Source organism: Chinchilla lanigera, unplaced genomic scaffold (genome assembly GCF_000276665.1).
Source record: "Chinchilla lanigera isolate Chin_1 unplaced genomic scaffold, ChiLan1.0 scaffold00079, whole genome shotgun sequence".
In the NCBI taxonomy this organism is placed as follows: domain Eukaryota; kingdom Metazoa; phylum Chordata; class Mammalia; order Rodentia; family Chinchillidae; genus Chinchilla; species Chinchilla lanigera.
In genome coordinates, this window is record NW_004955480.1 from 6359731 (window position 1) to 6386340 (window position 26610).

At 34.2% G+C, this 26610-nt stretch overlaps 1 protein-coding gene across 10 annotated transcripts in view; it reads left to right on the forward strand.

Annotated features, from left to right (window-relative positions):
- The window catches only part of Lcorl (ligand dependent nuclear receptor corepressor-like), a 156563-nt gene that overhangs the window by 118271 nt on the left and 11682 nt on the right, over positions 1–26610 (forward strand). For 6 of the 10 annotated variants that reach the window (XM_013503313.1, XM_013503316.1, XM_013503317.1 and 3 more), the window contains 2 exons: positions 2755–2848; positions 10698–15495. In XM_013503313.1, the coding sequence (XP_013358767.1) occupies positions 2755–2848; positions 10698–15495 (4892 nt within the window). Of the gene's footprint in view, positions 1–2754; positions 2849–4131; positions 8270–10697; positions 15500–26610 lie in introns of those variants that run through there. The other 4 variants (XM_005402490.2, XM_013503318.1, XM_013503312.1 and 1 more) reach the window with 3 other exon arrangements.

A 26610-nucleotide genomic window follows, 5' to 3' on the forward strand; every position in this document is an offset into this window, starting at 1 on the left:
AATATAGGTCTGATCTGGATAGGTCTCTCAAGGACTGAAGCTGGCTTATGTCTAGCTCATCCCAGGCTGTGTGTGGTAATGCTTCAGAATGGACAGGAAATTTGTATCACCTTACCACGGGGGCTGTAGCCTACTCTACACAGTTTGTATAAAGGAAAAAAAAGACAATGTTCCTTGTACTGCTTTTCATTATTTAATTAGCTTTTAGTTGTACACATTGAATATAGACGAGTTTAGATATGGGTTAACTTCATTTATTCTGAAACTGTGACTAAAAATTACAAACATAGAAATATTGTACATGTTGTAAGTTGTATATAAAATGTGAACAAAATCAAAACTAGTACATTACTCATGATTACTAGTACATTCTCATTATTTCTTCCAGTGAATAGTAACATTTTAATTGCTGAAGGACAGGAAAGTGACAGTAAAACATGGAGAAGACATTTCTTCTTTTAGTAAGCCCTAGCATTCTAACAGTGTTTAATGAACTACAAATGAGTAAGTCAAGATCCTTGATCTTAAGGAGTTCAGTCTCATGGGAGGAAAAAGACACACATAAATCAATAAACCCATGATAGTATCATAGGTAGTACAGGATGGTGTTGCGGGACATGTGAATATTTAAGGATGAGTATGTTCGGCAAGTCAGGTGAAAAGCGTATTCTGGGCCAGTGCACGCAAACCTATGGCATGTGTGCCGCAGCAGGCTGTTTGTTATCATTGAAAGCTCTAAAAGATTTGTCATCACTGCTCTATGCAGAGAAAATGATGTAATGCAGTTTGAGAGAAATGACAGCACATAGCAAGTTTGAGAAACTACAAATGGAAGTGTAAGGTGTAAGATGAGTTGAAGACTAACCATAAAAGTAGCTGGATGAATAAACTGGAGCCTGATACTTTAACAGTTTGTAAAGGTACCACATCCAGATTCTTCACCTCTCCAGTCTCTCTCCCCTTTTAACCTGCTAATCTACTCACTCTAATCACTGTCCACACTGAATTTCTTCTAGTTATTCAGCAAATATTTATTGTGCGCTAGGTACTGTCCTTAGCACAGAGAAGCTATATCAGTGAGTAAAATAGACATGTTGTCTGCCTTCACATGGCTTACAGTTTGCACCTGTAAGTCCATTCTTTCCACAGCAGACTGATCTTTTAAAAACGTAAATATATCAGTCAGCCTATTGCTCAGAATCCTTCAGTGACTTCCTGTCTCCCTCAAAATAAAATTCAAAGTTCTAACCATGGCCCAAATTGCCCTAGACTTTTCCTACAGTATGTCTGATCTCATCTCATTTGTCCTGGCTTATACTACTGCAGTCCCTGTAGCCTCTACGCTATTCCTCCAGCATTCCAGACTTGATTCCACATTGAATATTGATAGACATATACTGTGGTTCATGGTCTCTGCACAAACTGTTCTTTGTAGAAGCTTTTTCTGACATATCTGGTTGGTTAGTGACCCTCAGCTTGTTCAGGAACCTTCTTCAGTGAAAGAGTCCTATACTGATAACATTTTATGAAGCAGCAGCCCTGTCAGTTTCCACCTTCATTAGGTTATCAATGTACTGTGCATTATTTTTTGAGTAGCACTATCATAATTGGAGGTGGTACTGTTGTATGAATTATCTACTGATCCTAAGCACCATGAGAATATTTTGTATGGTTGTTTTTACTGCTGCTGTCCTAATGCTTAAAATAGTGCTTTATATATAGTTGTAGGCACTCATATTATTGTTCAATTCTACATAGGTTATGGCTAGGATTTTTTTTATCTTTATATCTGCATGGCTACTTAAGTGTTACATGAACTGATATGGTTAAAATAAAGCCTAATTTTTAACCCAGTTAAATTTTTAACTATATTTGTAAATACGTATTTTCCTGTAAAAATAAAAACTTTCCATTTTTTAGCTAATAGTAAAAGCATTCATAGTATTCTGTGGTGCTGCCTTATAGCCTCGTAGTTGCTTGTTTTTCATCCTGAAGCGTGTTAGATTAATAATGTCTGAATCACTGTAGTTTTACTTGTGTAGACTCAGTATTATAATAGTATTAAAATAACTTCATTTTTCATACAAATACTTAAGCTACTGCTATATAACAAGTTTTTTTTTCCTAAAGGTATGTCATTGTACATGATATCTTCAGCAAGTCAAAGATATAGCTACAATGTATTAAATAGGCAGAGATTTAATGGTTGTACATTTCAACAGTTTAAAATAGGACAGTTTTACACAAAGTTGTAGAAAATACATTGGTTATAGTATCAATACTTTGCCTAAACTGTATGTGCCATGTATTGCTAGTCCTAGTCAGTAGTAATCATTCAGTTATTTTACTCATCATCACGTTTCTATTGTTTTGTACAACTTGCATCTCTTCTACTTTCCCAAGCATACTCTGTGCAGCCTTGAGTGAAAATAGTTTTGGATGAACAGTTCATGGCTCTTGACTATAGAATGGTAGAAGAGGTGACCCAAAGTTGATTGTGAAACAGATTTTACATTTTCAGTTTCTCCAAATCATCTAGCATTCCCACCTCCCCATCTGATCTTTTTTTCCTATGTAGTGCCTTCCCAGTCATGTCCTGTTATTAAAACCACTTAAGATGAATAGATAATGGCCACATATCAAATACAGTGTTCTTAAGTCATAAATTAGTAACCAGCAAAATATGAAATGATAAAATGTAAGGGTTGCCTATCTGTTACAAATATAAAGTTTTTTCTCTTGCAAAAATTATAGGGGATGGAGTGTTAGATCTCTCTACAAAGAAAACCAGCATAAAATCTGAAGAGTCATCCATATGTGATCCTTCTTCTGAAAATTCAATGGCTGGGTAAGCAATATCTAGGAAATATAAGTTAATATAAAATTATCTCCACAGAGAACTCTACTATTCTGCATAGTACTGACATATGTAGTTTTCCTCCTGAATTTTTTCACTCAGTGTCTCATACCTTTCATTTGTCCTTTCTCTTTCTGTTTTATTCTTTCTGTTAAAGAAAAGTTATCAGAACAATCACCAAACTTTAGTTCTTGTTACTAAAATGAACTACCAACTTAATCATGGAATACAAACTAAGAAGCAGGACAAGTAAGAAAACTTTAAATATTCAGGTGGAAATTTTAAGGGAACTATATCATCTAAATACTTAATTTTTAAAACCCATGAACAAATTCTAAAGTACTGTACTTACTAATTCTTAAAGCTAGTGTATAGTGTTTACATTTTTTCATTGTGCTTTAGATGTGGTGGCAAACAACTTAATATATCTAATCACCACAAAAAGTCCTTTCATGTTTTGAAAAGCAATCATTAAATTAATTGAAATAAATAATTACTAGTGAAATGCTGTTCTGTTGGATTTTTGGATTTTTTTGTAACTTTTACATCTTCCCATTAAATACATACAAAGCTTTTTTGTCACATTTAAATCTGACTTATGAAGCATAATTTGATCGAGAAAGGCTGCAGTAGGATTTGAGTCATAAGGTATAGTAAACTTTCTGAGAACTGAAAGTTACAATGATGCTTCCAAAACAGAAATAACTTTTATAGTATCTAAAGTGAAATTATTGTATTCAAATACAGTCTGTTTCAGATTTTGATTTTTTTTTCTAGAGGAAATTAGTCTTGTGAAAATATGGGGTGTTTGGAGATATTCTTGCTGCTACAAATTTCCTTTAAATGGGTTGACTCTTTTATTACTTGTTTAGCGGTAACGTCACGTTTCTACTAACAAAAACTCCTTTAGGATTTGGGTATTTTTTATAATGGAACTCTTAATTGTACAAATAAAAATTATAAGTGTTGCTCTGCAAGCATCTTTCAGAGGAATAGCAACATCATGAGAATATTTTTACAAATACTGAGTTAGGATTTTATGTTCTTGGAAGGTCTGCCCGTTGAGGCCACCGTACCATTGACACATTGTCCTACCAGGACTGTAGCATTTGCTTTGATAAGGAGTAACTACTACATCTCACAGACTTAAAAGTGTCATAAGCAGTGATGTTACCTAAGCAAGGAGTATAATAAAGGAGTGGACCCTCCCCTTCCATAGCTGTGTGAGAGTCTCTCATGCATCAGTTTACCATCGTTTCATTCCATCCATCCAGGAGACTACACAGAAACAGAGAGGACTATGTGGAAAGAAGTGCTGAGTTTGCAGATGGTTTGCTCTCAAAAGCTTTGAAAGACATTCAGTCTGGAGCACTGGACATAAATAAAGCAGGCATACTTTATGGCATACCTCAAAAAACTTTACTTCTCCACTTAGAAGCCTTACCAGCAGGGAAGCCTGCATCTTTTAAAAACAAAACTCGAGATTTCAATGATAGTTTCTCATATAAAGACAGTAAAGAAACTTGTGCAGTACTACAAAAAGTAGCCTTGTGGGCAAGAGCTCAAGCAGAGCGCACAGAAAAAAGTAAACTCAATCTACTTGAAACCTCAGAATTAAAATTCCCAACAGCTTCCAGTTACCTCCATCAGTTAACTCTACAGAAAATGGTTACTCAATTTAAAGAAAAAAATGAAAGCCTTCAATATGAAACTTCAAATCCTACTGTACAGTTAAAAATTCCTCAGCTACGTGTAAGTTCTGTTTCAAAATCACATCCTGATGGTTCTGGTCTGCTGGATGTTGTGTATCAAGTTTCCAAAACCTCTTCAGTCCTAGAAGGATCAGCTCTCCAAAAACTGAAAAATATACTCCCTAAACAGAACAAAATAGAATGTTCTGGGCCTGTAACTCACTCAAGTGTTGACTCTTACTTTCTACATGGGGACCTCTCTCCTTTGTGTCTTAATTCTAAAAATGGAACAGTTGATGGAGCCTCGGAAAATACTGAAGATGGATTGGATCGAAAAGATAATAAGCAGCCCAGAAAAAAACGTGGCCGCTATCGGCAGTATGATCATGAAATAATGGAAGAGGCAATTGCAATGGTAATGAGTGGAAAAATGAGTGTTTCCAAAGCACAAGGAATTTATGGGGTACCTCACAGCACTTTAGAATACAAGGTAAAAGAAAGATCTGGAACACTGAAGACTCCTCCGAAGAAGAAACTACGATTACCAGACACTGGGTTATATACTATGACAGATTCAGGGACTGGCAGCTGCAAGAACAGTAGCAAGCCTCTGTAGATTACTTGTTACGAAAATTGTGTGTGTGTGTATGTGTGTGTGTGCGCGCGTTTGTGTGTATGTGCACAGGTGTGTATTTGTGTGTCTACATACACACGTGTGGGAATTACAGATGCTCACTCTGACAGGAGACATGAAATTTTACAGTTCAAAAACCACTTACATGCCTTTTGAAAAAAAGTTTTATTCAGGGTTTTCACTGTGGACAGAATTATATAGTTGCTTACTTAATTCTGGTAGTTTGTATTTAATCCTTGTATAAATAGGTAAAAAAAATTCAGGTTTTCTTTAGTAGTCAATAGCATAAAGCGTGGAAAACAAGTAATTGTAAAGTGAAACATTTTTATTGGTGAAAGAACATTCTAGCCATTCAGTTGAACCATCTTATAATGGAAATATGATATTAATAGTTTATAATTTTTACATAACATACTTATTATAAGTATGTCAAAGAACCAATCAAAGTTTAAATAGACAGCTATCTCCTTACTAAGAAAAATTAATATATACAGTATTAATACACTACAGTCTATGAAATACAAAATGCACTCAAGTGCATCCACCAGGAATAGAAAAGAAAACCTTAAAGGATATGTATAATGAAATTTAATATTTATCATTTAATAGTTGATTTAGCAGGAAGTTGGGGTTTATAAGGTTTATGCTTTTTAAAAAGAACTGACACATAGTTAACCCCAGCAGCTATAGAATCTTTTAATATAAGATGGAATACTAAGAACAAAAAGTAATTTAAATTTAATTATTAAAATAATTTAATTTTGCTTTTCATTTGAAAAATAAGCTAATGTGTAAGGTTAGAAAAGAAAGTTGGAATGCAACTTAGAGCATGTTTATAATGTGCACAGAAAAAGTTTGAGAATGATAATTTTGGTTTAAATGTGCTGGTTAGTTGATGTTATGACTACTTTAAATTTTAAGGGTTGTGACACACTCCTACTATTGAAAAACCTCAGTGTAACTTTAATATATTTGCTGCTGTGACATTTCAAAACATTTTCAGTTTATCAAAATGAATTACAGATTTCATTTTGGTGGGCGATACATTATCATTTTGCTAATAACCAAATTTGCAGTTTGTTCAGGGTCTTGAATAGATTTACAGATGTTTAACACTGAAGCTGTTTTGAACTTTCAGTAATGTAAACTCTCTGCTAATTGGGTAGTTAGAAGCTGGGCAGTGCATTTTAACTTTTACTAGACTCATAAGAGAGACCAGTAATTTTTATATAGCAGTTTTAAAATATGGGTCAGAGTATTCATGTTGAATTTAGGGAGTATGCAGTTTTAGTGGTAAAATGTTATAAAGCATGTGCCTCCATATAAAAAAATGGGGGTTTGCTTTATATATTCAGAATTCTCCGAGTGCCCCCCTTTTCTCTATTAAAATTCAGGTTCTACTCATTTTTCTAAGCCAGTTTTTCTATGTCCAAAAGGAATCCTTACAGCTGAAATTAAAAAATAAGTGCACCTTGTCAAATACTTGTGTTTCTACACTTGTGTTTTTATATATTTAATGATCATATATACATGTAATAGTAGAAAGGTTTTCAGCTATTAAATTTAAAAACTGCTTACATGTAGTTAAAGGAATTAAACAGAAGATACGCAACCAAGCTGTTATTTGATCTCTGAGATCTATATTGAACACTTTTCAGCTGTTAAAAGTTAATCTGCATACTGCGGTATGAATTCTCTTGCTCCCCCCACCCCCAAGAAAATATACATAATAGATTACAAAACAGCAGGTGTCAGGGTCATCTTTCTTTTTAAAGAATTAAGCCATATTTTGTGAGGGCCAGAACTTGGATTATTTAATATATTCCCCCCTCCCCCCCATTGAAAAACAAAGTTAATGTTTCAAAACAATTTTATTGACCTCTTTATACAGAATTTTACTTGCAAAACTTCGGGGGCTCGAATGCATTACATAATATTTATATTGTATTGAGCTTTTTTATTCCTCACACTATATTTACATTAATAAATTGATTGAGAAGTTTATAGTAAAGGGAAACTTACAGAACACTTTTATATCATTTAAAAGATGACCTGACCAAAAACTTTACAGGATTCATAAATCAGGGATCATTTTGCTATTGACTTCACAGTGATCAGTAGTTTTATAGGTAATATTATAGTTAATTTGCAGCATTTTAGTACTTGTATTATTTATTTTTGGTCAGAAATAGTAAATTAAAAATATTTTTTGATAGTTTATAAGTAATGATCAACCCGTAACTTTAAAAAGAAACAAAATGTTTCTATTATTGAGTTAACTTTTTGATTACACAGACTAGGAAAGGCAGGGAAATTTATGGGTTCCCCTTCTCCCCCGTGGTTCTATTAAGATATTCTTTATGTTAAACTTTCAAAGTACTTTATAAATTTAGTTACCAGTTACTATTTAATTGAGAATTTCCTGAGAAATCCCATTTCAGCAGACCTTTAATGAAGGTGAAAGCAACCCTTATGTGCTTTCTACTTATTTGAATGTTCCTCAAGTATTTTATATTTAAAATAAAAAGAAGGAAAAGAAAAAACAGTGCCTCTGTTTTTAGAAAACTACTGCTCAGTAAAGTTGTTTAAAACCATTTCTGGTAGCTAATGACAATTTTATATTAAATTGTATACTAACTTTAGTGAGACTGATTTTTTTTTAGTTGTTTACAGTACAAATACTTGTATTTGTTTTTTAATTGCAGTATTTCCATTGTCGCAGTAATTTAGTAAAACTCTGTGGCTGCCTTGATTTTGACAGATTTTGTTAATATAAACTGATTGTTAGGCAATTAGTTATATTTATGCATAAATCAATTGCACTATAATTCATGAATTATTTATTACAATATTTTCTAATGAATTCATGTATCTGTCTTGTGTTGTAAATGTACTGTAATTCTGTTTCTACTTTGTGTTGTTAAATATCTAAATCTGATTGTATGAATTTAATTGTTCAGTTAACGTGTTTCTAGGTTGTAATTTGTAGTAAAGCACTTCAATGCTTTTGCACTTAAATTTACAACACTGTTGGTGTGTGATTGATTTACTCATTCAGTAAAAGATAAAAAAGAAAAGCAAAGAAAATAACCTGACTACACTGACTTCTTTGATTCCCTGTAGGAAGTTTTATTAAAATTAGTATTAGAAATGAACTATTTCTGAAGAAATATTTCAACAAGCTTCTAATGGAAAAAAATGGATAGTAACATACAAAAATAGGCAGGATGTTTTGGGTTATAAGTGAAACAAAAGGGTTAGAAAAAATTCAACATTAATAACAAACATGGGATCTATAAAAATATAATTGTAGGATCTTTATGTAATCTCTTGAGAATTAGATTGGAGATAACATGTTTTCAATTTACTTCTATATTGGGTTTTTTCTTTGGGACTTTGGCATGCAAGAAATAAGGAAAAGAAAACCTTGAAACTGAATAAGTATATCATAGAGTTCTGAAATTTGGGAACTTAGTTCTCTACCCTGACATATAAATAATCTAATATCTGAACACATAACTGGTACTTTACTAAGCTGTTCTTTACATAACTTTAGATGAGATTACTGGCAAAACAGTCTGTGAAATTTTTGAAACTCCATCAATAAATGTAATAAACTGAGTAAAAAAGCCCTTTTAAGGTAGAAATTTCCTTGGAATGTTAGAAGAGGTATAGAAAAATCAGTGATTTTAATAGTCTTATAAGTTCAACCAAATGGAAATTATATAATATTTTTTCAGATTATTTGACACAAGTTGTTTGATTATTTCTACTTTAATGGACTCATTTACTGTTGGTGCTGGAGATTGAACCCAGGGCCTCTTACATGCCAAGTACGCACATTACCACTGAGCTCAGTCCTCGGCCTCTGACTGTTTCTACATTATACTTGCCTTCAGTAACAGAAAAATGCCTTCGAGCATTTTAGGAACCGTTATGAAAAAGTCTAAATCTTGAAAGTACAGTGTAACATTTTTCCAAGAAGCATGTAAATTTTCATTAATTATTAGTTGATAAGTATGTTTAATAGCCCATAACCTTACTTTTAAATCTGCCTAAGTATGTCTGTCTGATATTTTGGGTTTTGTTTTGCTTATGTAAAAATTTAATTTGCTGGGAAAGAGTGTATCTTAATATTTGATATTTATCATTTCCTCTTGCCTTTGTTCACTTTGTGGTTTTGTTTTTTGGGTTTTGGGGGGGGGGTTTGGTTTTTTACTTTCTGATCTGAACTCTGGAAGTCAGTACCATCATTTTACACTCACCACCACTGCAAAACTTACAAAAGGGAAAGCATATTGAGGTCGTATGTTTCATCTCTTTAGAGGTGGCAGTGGATTTAAAAAATTTTATTGTCATTTCACCTCTCTTCTCTCTTTGATAGCCTTTTAATGTCAAATCACATGCCACTTTTACTGAAATATTGGTAAAATGCAGTAAAGTCTTTTTCAAGAACAGTTTTGATCAGATATTCAAAATTTGCTTTGGTATTTTTATTACTTAAAATTTTTATCAAATGTAATGAAATACTGCACATTAGCTATGAGATAGGTCATAATTTCAGGGAGCAAAATAAAAATTCTCCACTTTTTGTTTTAAAAGAAAAATCCTGTAATTTTTAATAATACATAAGCATCTTCCTCAGTTGCAATTCATAATCAGTATATCCCACTTCCAATCTTAAATAAAATTTCCACAAACCAGGAACTTTTAACAGCAAATGTGGTAAATCACAAATAAAAGGCTATTTTCACATACAGAGTTTGGTGATATGTTTAATTAAAACAGATACTTTTCTGAAACAGAATTCTTTTAATATATTTTATTCTTCTTGCTGCTGGTATTGGATTAAAATTTTTCTGTAGACTTCTATATTGGTGGATACAATCCTGAGTCTTAGATGTACAATAGTTTCTGCAGTGGGGCATTTTCCAGCATTTGAAATTTAATAATTAGGTAAGTAATATCTGTAGTTTTCCTGTAATTACTTTAGTACTTAAAATCAATTAAAAATAGATTTAATTTTTAAATAGCTTCCATTTTTTTTATTTTCATATTAGGTAAAAATGCCTGCAGCTGAATCTCAGAAAAGATATTCTGTTATTTATATGAAACCTAAATTCTTTAATTTTCCTTGTCACTACACAGAGCTCTCTTTATTAATAATTTCATTTTTACTATTTAAAAATATTTAAATAAGATAAGATTTTTACTCCTATATCTTATTTCTTTATTTACACTAACATGGACTGATAGTTTTTAAAGTAACATAAAATGTCTACTTTACAAAAATTTTAACTCCTTCTGAAGCATTTTCCACTAAACATTCTTAATATGTCCAAAACCCTAAATATTGTCAGTTTGTAATTATCAGTCTTCTGTCATTATTGCAGCTCTGTAGGAGTCAGGAGTCCAGCAATATCAAAATATCTTGTGTTCAGACTCTGTCAAAATTATAACCCCTTATCATGCTATTTTTGCTGTAATTCATTTTTTGTTTGATTTTTATTTTTAGTTCAACTGTTGATGCAAAATCAGAGGAAGCTACTAAAATGGAAAAAGGAAAATCAGCATTAAGCACAGTTTTGGAATCTTTGTGCATACATCACCAGCAACAAGTTTTGGCTATGTTGAAATTTCTAGTCCAAGAGCAGAATACCACTTCTCTTTGCTGTTGTAATGCATCATGTGCTGTGTCTTCAGAATCTCAAAAGCCCCTATTAGAAGATGATATGCATGGTCTGTTCTGTAGTTGTGAATATAGACTGGCAGAAAGAGGGTGTTTACAAAATGAAAGACAAAGTGCTGTTTTAGTGCCTCTGCCAGTCTGTATTAAAGAATTACTTTGTTTATCTTGCCATTCTGTAGCTGTTGAACACATTAAGACAGTAATGAATAGAGGAATTGCAAACTGTTATAATTCTCATAGGTGCTGTTCTCAACTGTTACCAAACACTGACTCTACAAAATCACCCTTTCATAGTCCGCTTTTGTCAAGGGAAGTATGTGATCTTTCAGTCAGTCTTAATGATGTTTGCAGATCTCGCAGTCCCTCACCTCCACCGTTATCACCTGTACAGACGGAAGGCTCTGAAAAAGTGAAAGATGTCATCTCAGAATTTTCAGCCTTAGAAAATAACTCATTTGAAACAAACACTAACCAGCCTCCATCTCTAACACCAGCAGAAATAAGCAGCAACAACAGTAATCAAGAAGGCAAAATACGTAAAACTGAAAAATCCAGTAACTCTGATTCTGTCCTTTCAGATGCCAGTGGTAATTGTAGTACAAATCATGAAAAAGGTGAAACTACTGTGATTTTTCAAGATTTAATGGATCGCATTAATGAAAAATTAAAATCAATAGAAACCACAGATACAACAAACCTTGTAAAATTATCTAGCAATGACTATACTACAGCTAATGATTTTAAATTGGGAGATTTAATAACATCTCTCCTGCATAATGCAAAGGCTAATGATTATAGTTTTATGGAATTACTGAGTCAACATGATAAAAATACAGAAAATAAAGTTATTCAGACAAGATTTCAAAAGCGTCAGCAAACTTTATTTGCGCTGCACAACTCTCCTGACTCACCTATGATCAGAAGGCAGTCTTTACAGATAAAAAGAGAACTAGCTAGTTTTGATGAAAATTTTATAAGAAAAAAATACTCTGAAAAAAATTCAAAGAAATTGATGCATAATGATGGAATATTTTCATCAGACAAGGAAGAATTTCATCAGTGCCAAGAGCCTTCTTTACAGAATTATAAAAGTTTTCAAGATAAAAATCATTCAGAAACATCCATTTCACCAAATTGTGCATTACAGTCGTTGCAGCTACCTTTGAATAGTTTAGAAACTAACTTGGCTTTTAATGAATTTTCAGAAAACTTTAAATCAACTTCACCTGAGAAAACGAACATAAAATTACAAGAGAAGTCTGCAGCTGGAATAAAAAATTTTAAAGATAATAAGGACAATCCAACATTAGAGAAAATTCAAACCTCTTTGAGAAATAATGTTCCTGGGCTTCTAAGCAGAACTAAACGAAACATTGTACCTCCAGGATGGTATTCTATATATGTGACAAATAATTGTGCTTTTAAGAAATCACCTAAGGCAAAAAGAGTATCTGAATCCACACAAAATAAAGGTCTAGTGAAAAATGTTCAAAGTGAAAGCCCAGAGAATGTAGACCTAAACAAAATTGCAATGAATTCTAATCTGCAGGTTATTGTGGAGCGTTTGGAAGATACAATAAATAAGACCAAAACATCTTGGAATAATCAGCCAAGGTCAGAAGGATATAAAGCGTCCAATAAATTGGTAGAAATTGATGGTAAAGATGAAAATGCTGGGCAAAATATGAGTCTTACTTTAAGTAGAATAAGTAAAGAACAAGGTTTATCAAAATCTGAGACCAAATCAAGCAATATCAAAAGTCATTCACTGCCTGCTATGGATTCAAATAACAAAAGACTTGATAATTCAAAACAGTTATCTACTTTAGAGACAGGTAGCTTGATTGCCAGTGTTGAAAGTATACCAACAAAATGTGAAGGTATTGGAAGCTCTTTTTCTAACTATTCTAGTCCTATCAAACTCATGTTTTTATCTGAGATTAAAAGCAATGAAGGAGTCAAATACACTTTAACTTCAGTTGGTACTTCCCAATCAAATGTTGATCATCCTTCTGAAAAACGTGCAACCCATCATGTAGCAGGAAAAAAAAGAGAAACAAATGAGGTTATCCCAAATGGTAACTCTGAAAATTACACTTCTAATCATGATACTGACACATTTCCTACAGAAGTGAACAAACTTACCTGTGCAAAAGAAACTGTGGACTCCTCCACATTGTTTACAGATAATTTGAGTAGTGATAAGCCACAAGAATCTCTGGAAAATTCAAGCAGTGCTATTGATTCATCTTTTAAAAGAAAACCAGGTAGACCTAAAAAAATAGGTCCTCAAGTTGTGAAACAGATTAAACGACCAATTGGAAGACCACCAAAACCTAAAACTGATCAGCTAGACCTCACCATTTGCCAAAATGAGTCCTTTTGTGCTGGAAAGAAAAACAGAGACTCTCTCATAACAGAAGCAAAAGAAGGTATTTATAAGAAAAGTATTATAGTAACTGTTATTTATGGACGATCAAGAAGAACTAAAAGGCATGTATCTGAAGGAAATGTAAACATTAGTAACATTGTGTCATTAAACAGTGCTACCGATTTTTCCACTGAATATAATGGTCGCAAAAGCCTTAGAGAATGTGAAATTGACTCAGGTCAAAGAATAAGTACTGAGTCTAGCTTCACCACTGAAAGAGAGAGCTTGAGGTCTAGCTTTGACTATGTTAGACCTGTCAGGAACAAGTCTGTGATACTTCAACCTTCCAAGAACATTACTCAGCCAAATCAGAAGCCTTTGGCCATAATTAGGAAGCCTGGTAGACCTGCAAAAGTGAAAATATCTGGCATATCTGTGACTATTAATAAAATTTCTCCTCAGGAAAGAGAAGTAAGTATTAGCAGCTGCTTACCTCCTTTAGCACAGGAAAATACGTTGGAAAAAACTCTCTCTGAAGAAAAGTATGCTCAACAATGCAGTAAGGTGGATAAAATAAGGCACACTGATGCTGACACTTTAAAAAATGGATCAAAAAGTATGGTTGCTGCTGTACCTTTGAGACATTCTATTAGGGACAGAAAGCGATCTCTGCACTTCCTACGTTCATTAGCATCTTCTAGTTCATTTATTTATAGAAATTCTCTGCTTCATAAATCATATAAGCTGTATTTGAAAAAAGGCAAAAACCTCAAGAAAAAATACAGGCAGTCAAGAATAAAAATAGCTTCCAAAGATACCCCAGGAACTGGCCATCCAAGGAATGCCAAAAAGTGTTTGGAAGATGGCAAATTAATACCCATTTCTGAAGTATCTTTAGATCCTATAATATCATCAAACCCTTTGCTCAGGTGGTGGGCTACTTCTGCTTCAAAAGATTCCTTATTAGCGGAATTAAACAGTAGATTTGAGCAAATAACAAATGCTTGGGTGCAAGTGAGTGGAGATCAAGCTGAAAATTTTGATCATAAAAAAAAATACATTGAAAATGAAAATCTTAAAATAGAAAATCCTTTGGAAACTTGTCTTTTAGAGCTTGAAGTTTCACCTGTAAAAATGCTTTTTCAGAAAAAGTATGATCTGAATGAACTTTGCACCTGGTTTATGCAAACAACAGAAACACAATCTCTCTCACTAGTTCGAAAAGCAAATGCTCGAAACCCTCTGGAAGTAATAAATACCAAGGGAATTAAGTTAGGGGCCAAGTACTGTGATTTCAGTACCAGCCCCTTCAGAAAGCACTTTAAAAAATTTGCACTCTCTTCTCCTTCAAAATCAGCAGGGAAATTGCACGTACTGCATCAAATGGTTAGCTCTCCGCTCTTAAATGTGAAAAGTAATTTAACGCTAGCTAGGTTGAAAAGGACTGAGCTTAAGAGGTTGCACCAGGAAAAGTGGAGAAGAGAGGGAAAGCTGCACAGCCACGGAACGGTTGATTTGAACTCCAAAAGGAGGAATTTAAGATGTTTCTGTCAAAACCAATTTTCAAGTAAGACACAGAGGGGTACAGATGCTGACATTCCATTCTGTGGAAAAGGCACAGTAGGTAACCATTGTATTTTCCCACCTGAGACCAAGGGTGACTTTTTGCAAGACAGGGTGGCAGTGCCTGACTTCAAAACACATACTAGTGTAGAAAATAAATTTAAGTCTGAAGTGAAGGAGAATGGAATAAATTGCAGCCAAAAAGATTTTGAAAAGGAACCCAAACTAGGAAATGTATATTCAAGTAATTGGAGGTCAAAAACCTTGAAAGACTGTAGAATATTTTTGAGGAAGATCAACTATCTTGAGCACAGAAATACTTTTAAGCTAAATACAATCATTTACTCTCCTGAATCTGTTGACAGTGGAGGTAATCTTCATACACATATGGAAGGATCAAAGCACTTTACTTTAAGATCTCATTCTGCTAGGCAAAGTTCTTTTAAAAAGCAAACTCAAGAAACAGAAAATGATAAAGCTTCAACCAATAAATACGCTGATCAACTTGGTAATAATAGAGTAAGCAAATGTATAAACTTTGACAAGAATCCTTGTGATAGTTCTGAAGTTCTTAGCAAACTGAACAAAAGAAAAAGACCACCGTGGAAGACCACTGAAATGTCAACAAAAAGACATAAACGGCAGTCTTGCAACAGTGGACAAATGGCAAACTATTTTTCAAAATCCCAAGTAGGTAAGTTTTTCTCTAATTAATTTTAAAGTTTCATTGTAGGTGCCTTGAGTAAAGAACAAGATAGCAAGTAGAAAAGAAACAGCTGGCTCAGTGTTATTTCTGAAATACTTGCACAACCTAATTTCTTGGCACCTAGTATGAAACTCGTGAAAGTAGGTGCTGCTGAGTGTACCAGTGCATTTCCCGTTCCCCATAATGTGTCTAGAATTTCAAGCGCATTAAAAATATGTTTAGTAAAGACATAGAAAGCTTTTCAAAACATCACTAATATACTACCCACTGTTACATTAAATAGATCTAATATAAAATTGAAAGACAGTTTGATAAATATGATCATGTAACTAAAAATGTACTATATTACATGCTAGTAATATTTATTCTCTTGATAAATCACAACTGTGAGGCTATGCAGGAAGGAGTAAGTACTTTCTCACTGATAAGGACGATACCCTTACAATCCTAGGATATCAGTCGCCCATCCGCCATCATGCTGTTATGCCATTTGGTACTATACTGCTTTGGAACCTACCTTAAGACTCTGTTTATTTGAAAGGTGGTGTAACGATTTTTTTTCCAATAAATCAGCAAACTTGAGGTTTTTTCATAGCAGACGTTGAGCTCATTTCCACAGATAAGATGGGAATTGTTTTCCATAGCCTAGCAAGACAGAGTCCTATACGGGTTATTGAAAGAGCAATGCTAAGTTGAGACTGCAAACAAGTCTCTGTGTGTGATAGTTACGCTGATGTGACGCTGGTGCAAAGAAACTTACTATTTGGAACCTAGCAAAAATATGATAGAAACACTATAGGTACAGTGTAGCCATTTTCATTTCTGCTTATTAATTAATAGGTGCTAGACAATGCGTGATATTTAGGAGTGTGAAAGGGCTTACTGATTACTTCTCGTGAAAGAGTGCCAGTTGCATTTGGAAACTTAAGGATATTTTATCATATGGCTGCATCGTTACATTGTAAATCTTTGGGGGGTCTTTTGGGGCTTGAGAAGTATTAATGGGTTTATTTTTGTTATCTTTTAAAAAATAATGTGAGAGCTAAAAAGGAAATGTCAGTTCTCATATTAAAATATTAAAAGCAGTAATTAAATTCTAGAACTTTAATAGGTTGATGATTTTTACGGTCCCTAAAATTGAATTGCTTAACGGAATAACTTTAAAATACCTATTTCAGTAGTAACTGGCATGTAATGATTAAAATTTCAAATATCTGAGACACAAAGATGAAAACTTTAAAGGCAGTCAGAGTAGAATCTTTATTATGAAACATGAATCAAACCTAAAAAGAATTGTCTTTTGTTTCTTGTCCTCAATATAACTCAGTAAATACTGTGTCAGGAAAAGAAGGTAGAACAATCCTGATAATTACTTTTTTAATTTAGAATTTACCTTGAAAATGCATGTGTTTCTATGAAGAGTAAAAGTGAAGTTTCATTTAATTATTTACACCATGCTCATTTCATGTGCTTACAGTTTATTGACGTTTATTAATTCATGTGCAACAGAACCGTATTTTATCCTTTCAGCTTCTTAACCATTGTATTTTCTGAAGAAGTAAACATAAACTTTAATGTTTCTTCACCCCACTAAATATGAGATTATCCTAGAAAAGTTAGAGGATGTCTAATTATTACTTTTTCAAATTAATTTCAAAATCATTTTTGGGTATTTAAAGAAATTTTAGTATCATATGAAGAATGTTTTTTATCTTTGTCATTTTAAAAACTACTAGTGCTACTTCCTGTTCTGCTTAAAATTTTATTTATCTTACTGATAACTTTCCTTCTTTATTTTTAACATTGTTTTTTATCAACAAGGACATTTTTTTTTAAAGTTGTTGTTATGGCAGTATTTGTTATATTTATCTGATTTTTTAAGTGTTTCCTTACAGTGTTTTTTTTCCATTATTCTTAGTATTCCATACTTCTTTTTGCCCTTTTGAAATGACACTAAAATTCATTGTTAGTTTCATATGTGTTTTCCTTCATAGAATAATTAGGACTGAAGACTTAAGAATCATTTAATAGTAACTTTCTAGAAAAAAATGCCTTATGACAATGTATTTAATGGATTTTGAAATATTCCTACTGGTGAAAAGTTTTGTTTCTGCCATGAATGTTTTGTTTTGTATATTTGATACTATACTGTACATTTATATAAGTGGGTATAGTTGTGAACATTTTTAATTTTATATTTAAGTAAATTTGTACTGCTCTGTATCAAGTGTAAACATGGAAAGGAGGAAGAAAAATGCAAGTCCAAACTGTTATTAATGCAACAAATATTTAATGAATGCGTAGAGTGTCCTCTTGGTCACTTTGAAAGATTCAAAAAATTCCTTTTCCACCTAAAAGAGAAAAGAACACCTACAGCACTGGTTTATTCAGTAAGGAGAGTGTATTTTATGTCTTAAGCAGGATATTATGTGTTGACAGGGAACACAGTGGCTGAAGCTATGGTTTTTGTCCTTATGAAACTTACCATGTCATGAGGGATGAAAAAATGAATAGACAGTCCCACTAGAAGAATGAATACTATGCCGAGAGAGAGGTGAATTTTGGGATATATAGGAGGGAAAACGAATTCAAAATGGGGGAATTAGGCAAGGTTTCCTACGCTGTCGTAAATAAGCTGAGAGTCAAAGGATGCTCAGGTATTAGAATATAGCAGGGGAGAGTTTCCAGTAGAGCAAGCTGCATGTAGAAATTGTGAGTGATGAGAGAGTAAACTTACTTGGAGCACTGAACATTTGGTAAGAGCTGATATATAAAATAGGAATCATGGGTTAGCAGGGTTGGTAGTGGAAAAATAGTAAAAAACAAAGCTACTGAGGGAAGCATGGCCCAAATTATGATGTCATCTGTTGATGAAAAAGAGTTTTAAGCCCCAGTTGTAGGTAACATGCACAAGGCCCTGGGTTCCATCCCCTGCACTGGAAGAAAAAAGTGTAAATTGTTGCTAAGAAGCTAATGAAAAAAGCCCCAAAGTAGTTCCTGAGAATATAAAAGTAAGAAGTTCTTTTCCTGATTTCAGAGACAGCAGTTCTGGTGGACTAATAGAGCCAGAACCTAATTCAATGATAGATGAGTAATGGAAAAAGAGGAAATGAAAAAAATTAGCACAGAAAACTATAAATGGCTAAAAATGGAGAAGAGATAAGAAAAAAATAGCTAAAGGGGCTGGGGATTTAGCTCAGCAGCACAGTGCCTACCTGGCAAGCACAAGGTTGTGAGTTCAATTCCTGGTACTGGAAAAACAAACAAACAAAAATAGCTAAGAGTGTGTTGGAGTTGAAGGTAGATTTACAGAAATGTTTAGATGTCAGTGCGAAGCAGCCACTGAAGAATAAAGAGTGGAATGTACAAAACTGAGATGGCAAGCGGTAGAAATGGAGTGAAGTTCCTGGGTTGGTTCCTGGGCTTAGGGTCTGGAGCATTATTAAGAGATTGGTCTTGGCCTGAAGATTCATTTTTCTCATAAAATGAGAGTAAAGAGAACAATAAATGGTGATGCAAACCAGTAATTAATGAGCAGAAAATTGAGGTACTAGGGTTCATTTTCTGTGAATGCAAAGGTGACCTTAGAGCAGTGGGATAGGACTAGGTACAGGGAAATGAGTATTAGGTTTGAAATACATATCTCACAACATGCAGAATAGATTAACTGTGTGACTTTATCTCAGTTGCCAGGATGTAAACTACTAGGTTTAATAGTAGTTGGGTTCACCATGTGGGTACAGAAAGACGAGTTCAGAATAAGAAGAATCCTTCATTTTGTGAATGGTGAGAAGCTGTATGATCAGAGTTGAGTTTTAGAAAATCTTTTCTAATAATGCCACAAACTACAGATTTAGAAATGGTGTTCGTGAAGTACTGCTTGTAGAACTGAGGTAATACTGGCCTAAAATGGAGTATGATTATTGAAAGTAATAATACAGAGTTTCAAATACTGTATCAATACCTTTTGAGTTCCCAAAGCAATTACGTACCTTTTCTTGATTGGTAAATATCTGGATATAAATAAATTAATCTGAATGTTGAGGAAATTTTTAAGACTAATGTAATATAGACCTAAAGCTACCATAGACTAATAGTACTTATACTAAAATATTAAATTTTCTCATAAATGCACAAAATTCTGTTGACACTTCAAATTAGATTTTGAAGTGTCTTTTTAAAATGTTCAGTGTGTCAGCTTCTCCTGTTCTACATTCTGTCCTCAAAAATGACTGAATATACATTTTCTTTTCTTAAGAATTCTGGTTTTCACACAGGTTTATAACTGATGGGTGATTTTTAGTAATATACGTCTTGAACTACCTGAAATTAGGACTGACCATGTATACTCCTTCGTTCCTTATGAACATTTTACCACACTTTCTAAACATTGAACACAAGATGTTCTCCTAAATTTCTATGGTTGAGGCAACCTGTTGCACAGAATGTTCTTAGACATTATTGTCTAAAATTTTGAGTTCCTCATGCGGTGTTATTCAGCATCATAATTGTCATGTAAGGAGGAAACTGTGAAGCACAGAGGAGATAATATTCTGAACTTAATTTTGATTGAAAAACATTTCCAGGTGATTCACAGTCCCTTAGTCTAGAGTGCTACAGCAACACTACAAAGATGGATTTCAAGGAGTACTCACCACCCTCCTACCCGCCTCCCACCCTGCCAGATGCTTTGTGTGTACAGGGCTCTGAGATGGGTTCTGTGTCTTGTTCTTCCCAAGTCGGTGGCCCATTAGCAGGTTAAATTGTATTTCCCAAACATTTTATGTATCACCTAGAGCAGTTTGGGGAACATAATTAGAAACACTGCTCTGTGTAATTGCCTGCTAGAGTTTCTTTCTATTTGATTGTGCTGTTTTGAGAAAGAATGTGAGGACTGTAAAAATGTGTTAATTTGCATACTAAATTGGACCCTGTTAGATAAATTAAATTCAAAATTATAAGGGCTTTTTAACATTCCCCATGAAAATACCTGTAAGCCAGAAATGATCATTTTGATCACTCTGTGTTATCTTCCCTTATTCGCATTTTTCATGTTAAGAAACGCTGAGCTGTGTTAGCAGTCAGTTCCGGAACCTTTGCCATCTACATTACAAACCATGAGGAAGCATTTGACTGTGGGTTTGGGAAAGCATAAGGTCAGTGTCTTCCCATGTATATATTCCTAGTCTTACTTTGGTCAGAAGTGGGTGAATAAAGGAGATATTTTAATGTAAAAGTTCATTCACTGACATATTCCTTTTTATATGAACCTCGTATTTCCAATTTGCTAGTGCCAGCATCATAAATAAAATGATTCAAACTTTGACTCTGTTACTTCAAGTATTTTAATGAAATTACATATTTTAATTAAAGCCTATTCTGTTTATTATTAAATTTTTTATCCCAGTTTTTTTAGGAATTGAAAGTTTTAGGAATTTAGGAAATTAGGAAAGTTTTATGTTTTGAAGGAATTTAGGAAAGTTTTATGTTTTGAAGAGTTTGTAACCTTGGCCAAAACACTTTTAAACTATAAAACAACTACTTTGATAGTCTTTGTCTTAATGTGTTTTTCTTGGAATTTTTCTTAAATATTTCATATCCCATTGCTTTGTCAGTCATTAAAGAGTTTTCAGGATATTCTGTTTTGCTAGTTGCCCCATGTTTCATTGACAGTCCATTCAGTTTATTCAAAAAACATGGAATTTTTTTCTTTTGATTTACCAGACATTGTGTTAAGAAACACAAGAAACTTTTCTAAACATTATTTCAAGTTATTTTTACTTTGGCAGCATAATTAGTATAGCTTGAAAGATAATTTGATGTTTTTACCATATTAGTGACTATAGAATACAGAATTATTTTCAAACATAGAAATTAATTATCTAAATTAAGTAATCCCATGGCCTGTTTTGTAAATCAAGTTTTATTTGAGCACTGCCCTGCTCATTCATTTACATATAATCTGTCGTTATATTTGTGCTGAATTGTATTACTGCAACAGAGACCATAAAGCTTATAAAATCTGAAATACTTACTACCTAGCTTTTTGCAGAAAAAAATTGCTATCCAGTGTTTATTATAGCAGATCAATTTTTATATGATGTGGGTAGCAAATTAATTACTGGCTTTTTAAAAATAGGTTAAGAGAACGCTATCCTGTTCATCCCCATACCTGGTCTGCTCTGTCCCAACACAATAGTTGTTTGCCATGAGTTGTTTTGTTTTGTTTTGTTATTGTGGGACAGTAATTTTTATCCAGCAGAGTGGTGCTGGGGAGCCATAAGTGTGAGATTTATTCTATTTTGTAAATCTTTATTCTCTCCCTGCAGCCTCCAAACCTGCTTTTTCTGTCCCAGGTAAGTTCAAGGGTTGTCTTCCCTTCCTTAGCTAGCTGCTACCTGTTAAAGATTGATTTCTTTACTTTACACCTGTTTTAAGGTCCAAGTGTTTCTTTTCCTTCATTATTCTTGTTTGTGTGTGTGTTTGTGTTTGTTTGTGATGGGGTCTCAAATGTACAATTTATCCTCCTGCCTCAGCCTCCCAAATAGTTGGAACTACAGGCACATGTCAACACACTGGTCTCCTTTTCTGTCTCCTCACTTCAGAATCCCAAGTTCCTAGTCCAGCTCTCTTGCTTACCATTTCTTCCTTTTGTTTTTCCTAGACAGTAAACACTTTTCTTCATTGTGGATCTGAGCACTCTGTGATTATTGCAATATTACCAAATTTACCGGTAGATTAATTACAAAAAAAAGAAGGGTAGGTGTCTAAGTGATTTCGTCTCGTCATTTTTTTCTTTATTTTTGTGTTATTTTGGCTTTTTTCTTCTGCCCTCCGGCTCTAGGCAACCTAGAAAATTCATGTTTGCTACTTAGTTTCTGTGTTCTAAATTTTAAAATTCTGTATCTCTACATTCTGTTAATGTGCTCTCTCGGAAGTGTTTGTCTCCTCTGGTTGGCATTGTGTTAAACACTTGGGAAACACTTGGAGGTGGTGAGTAGGTGAAATTGCTGCCCTCATGGTTTATTTGGAGAGACAGACAGTGAATAATTCCACAAATCTAGTATGTTCTTAATTGGTAGGTAATGTTATGAGAATTTATTATAGGGAGACTTTTATCAAGTTAGGGAAGTGAAGGAAGACATCCCTAAAGAAATACCCATCAAGCTGAGCTGTAAAGGACAGATAGGAATTAACTAGACAAAGTTCAGAAAGCCACTAGGATAGCAGTGACTTGCCAGGAGAAGGAAATTACATATGAAAAAACACTGAAATGTGGGGTTCTTGGCAGGTTAGCAAGATAAGGCAGGGCCTGTGTGTGTAAAATCAAGAGATACAGGAGAAGTGATGATGGGAGTGGGTAAAGGACTAGACCAGGCAGATCTTCATAAGCCATGCCAAGAAGTCTATGTACTTCCAGTGCACTTTTATTGCATGTAAAAGGCTTAAATTGGAAGTGATAGAGGACAATGCATGATGTCTTCAGATTCTCCTTTCTAAGAGATCTCTATACTGTGGCAAATGGGTGACACGGGGCAAGAGTGAAGGCAGAGACTGTTACGGTGGCCTGGATGAGAACTGCTCTACTTTCTAACAGTAGCTCACAAGCTGCATTGGCAGTCAGAACCACCAGGAGGACTTATTCAAAGAGGCAGTTGGTGCTTACCTAGAGCCTGACTCAGCAGGTGTGGGTGGGACCCAAGTGCTGTGTGTGCTGTGGCTACAGGGACCGCACCCTGAGAATCGGTGTATAAGGTGTAGTAGTGTGGTAAATAAATTCTTTACACATATTAGCATAATGTTACACATTTCCCTCTAAGCACTGTATTTCACTTTTGCTCTGCTGTGTTTTCATTTTTATTAAATTAAAAATATTCTTTCTCTTCTGATTTCTAATTTAACCCGTGGATTCTGTAGAGTTGTGTTGTTTAATTTCCAAATATTTTATCATTTCCCAGATATCTTTGTTACTGATTTCTAACTTAATTATGGTTGTAAAATATACTCTGTATAAATTTTTTTTAATTGGCGAAGATTTATTTTATGTCCCAGAGTCTATCTGAATCTTAATGAATGTTCATTTTCCCCAAAATAATGAATACACTGCAGCAACGTGCGCAGCAAGGGCCAGCGAAGCGCGTAGCGGGCGGTGACATCGGCGTCAGTGCCTCCCTCTGGGCAAGAGAGAAGGGTTTCAAATCTCCGACTAGGACTGTGGATTTTTCTGTTTGTCCTTTCAGTTCTGTCATGTTTTATTTGATGTATTTTGAAGCTCTCTGAGTACACATACATTTATAATTCTTATGCATTTTTGATGAATTGATTTCTTTTTTTATTGTGAAATGAACTTCATTATCCCTAGAAATGTGACTTGCTCTGAAATCTATTTTATCTGATACTGTGATAGTTATTCCTGTTTTTCACTAGTGTTACCATGATATAACTTTTCTGATAACTTTGTTTCTAACCAGATTATTTAAAAGGAGTTTCTTTTGTAGCGTATAATTGAGGCTTGCTTTTTAATCCCATCTAATAATCTTGCCTTTTACTAAATCACTTATATTTAATACTATTAGTGTGGATATATTTAAACCAGCCGGTGTGGTTATTTTTAAATCAATCTTCTTTTCCATTTTCTATGTATCCTAGTATTTGCTTCCTTTTTCTCTTCTCTTCCTGCCTTCCTTTGGAATAGTGTATTTTACTATTCTACTTAATCTCTTAATTTGCTTTTCAAAAACTGTTGTTATGAGTTTACACCATAACCATCAGCTTGTCAGGGTCCACCTCCAAGTGATCCTGCACCACTTCATACATACTGTAAGAATTTTAATATTGACATTTCTATTTCCTTTCTCCAAGGCTTTGTGCTGTTGTCATACATTTTTGCCTACTGTAATTATAAACTCATTGTTGCTACTTTTGGTTTACTTAGGGTATTAGTCCAATTTCTGATGCCATGACAAGATACGGGAAGCTAGATACTTTGTGAAAGAAACAGATTTTTTTTTTTTTTGTCTTTTGTGAGTTCAGGGTGGCCTTCAGCTCACCTTGTAGCCCAGGGTGGTCTCTAACTTACAATGATCCTCCTGCCTCAGCCTCTTGAGTGCTGGGGTTACAGGCAGGGGCCACCATGCCCGGCTTCCAAGAAACAGATTTATTTAGCCTAGTTTTAAAGACTGGAAGTCCAAGCTTAGGCAGCCCTATCTGTTCAGCCTTCAGTAAGAGTCCCTGTGGTTTGGTCACAACATGGCAGAAAAGCAGAAAGGACAAAGGAAAACCAGAGGTCAAGCTTGTGGGGTACACTTGCATTGTAACGGATGACTTACGAGAACAAACTGAGGTCCTATGAGACCACATTCACCCCTTCTAGAGGCACCCCAGTGACCCAAATACTAGATCCCAATGGGTAAAGTTTTCAGCCACCTTGATACTGCCACCCTAGGACCAAACCAGCACATGAGCACTTGGGGAACATACTCAAGCCATATTCGAACTACTGCACCCAGTCAGTTAGCTTTCAAAGAGATTTTAAAACTAGGAAAATATGGGGTTTTTTTATTAATTTACCAATTACGGTGGTCTGTTCTTTTGTACATATCCAGATTTCCATACAAAGTCATTTCCTTTAGTAGCTTCCTTTAGAGTTCCTGTAGGACAGCTCTGCTTATATTTAGTTTACTCAGCCTTGCCTTTGCATACCTAAAAATGTCTTCGTTTTACTTTTCTTTGTTTTATTTTTTGGTTAGTTGGAGCAGTGGGGGAGATTATTTTGTTTTTTGAGACAGGGTCTCACTATGTAGTACAGGCTGGCCTCAAAATCAAAATGATCTTCTGTCCCAGCCTCCAGGTACTGGGATTACAGGCATGTGCCACCACGCTTCGCCTCACTTTTTCTCTTGAAAAGTATTTTTCTTGAATATGGCCTGTTTAAAAAAGTACTTTAAAGATATCTTCTAGCTTGCGTTGTTTCTGAAGTAAAGTTTGCTTCATTATTCCTGAAGAAAAGTTTATGTTTGATCCTGCATTTGTGAGATGCTGTTTTCCTCTGGATGCTTCTGAGATTTGTATCACTGGTCATCAGTAGTTTGATTATGGAGGATCTTGGTATGGTTGCCTTAGTATTTTCTCTGCTTAAGTTTCATTGAAAACGTTGGATGTATGAGTTTATAGTTTTTATCACACTTGGACATTTTTTAGCCAATATTTCTTCAAATATGTTTCCCTCTCCTTTTTTTCTGTGATTTAAATGAAATGTATTTTGTCCCACAAGTCAGCAGTACTCCAATTCATGTTTGTTTAAATTTTTTTCTCTTTATTTCATTTTGGATGGTGCTCATCCTCTATTTTCATGATCATTAATCATTTCTTTGACATTTTCTGGTATGCTCTTGGTAATATCTATCTAATAACACTTCATAAATGTATTCTTCTTTGTATGTATAATACTTTCCCCATCATGTTTATGCTTTTTTAACTTCTTGAACTTTTAAAGTATATTTAAAACAGGGTTCAAGCTTCAGTGCTGCAAAATAAATATATAGACAAAATTTAAAAATAAAAAACGATAGCTATGACATCCTTATGTACTAATTTTATAATGTATGCTATTAGTTCCTAGTCATTTCATTTTTCTTCTCACTGTGGACATATTTTCCTGCTTTTTGTATGCTTAGGATGGGATGACAGACATTGTCGTATGCTGGATATTTTGCAGTATTTTGGATGTTGTTAGCTTATTGAGAAATACTTAGATTCTTTCAACACTTGCTTCTCAGCATGGTTAGGCAAAGCCATGTCTTCTAGGACCATGCTTCTCTTTTTTTCTTTTTTCAAGACAGGGTCTCACTGTGTAGTTCATACTGGTCTTGAACAAACTATGTAGCCCAGGCTGCCCTTGAACTTGTGGTGATCCTCTTGCTTCAGCCTTCCGAGTGCTGGGATTACAAGCATGCACCGAGGACAGTGGTTCTGAACTATGGGTGATTTTGCTCCACAGAGGCTATTTAGTAATGTATGAAGACCCCAATCATTGTCACATTTAGGAGGAGCTATTGGCATGTAGTAGGTAGAAGCTAGGGATGCTGCTTAACACTCAT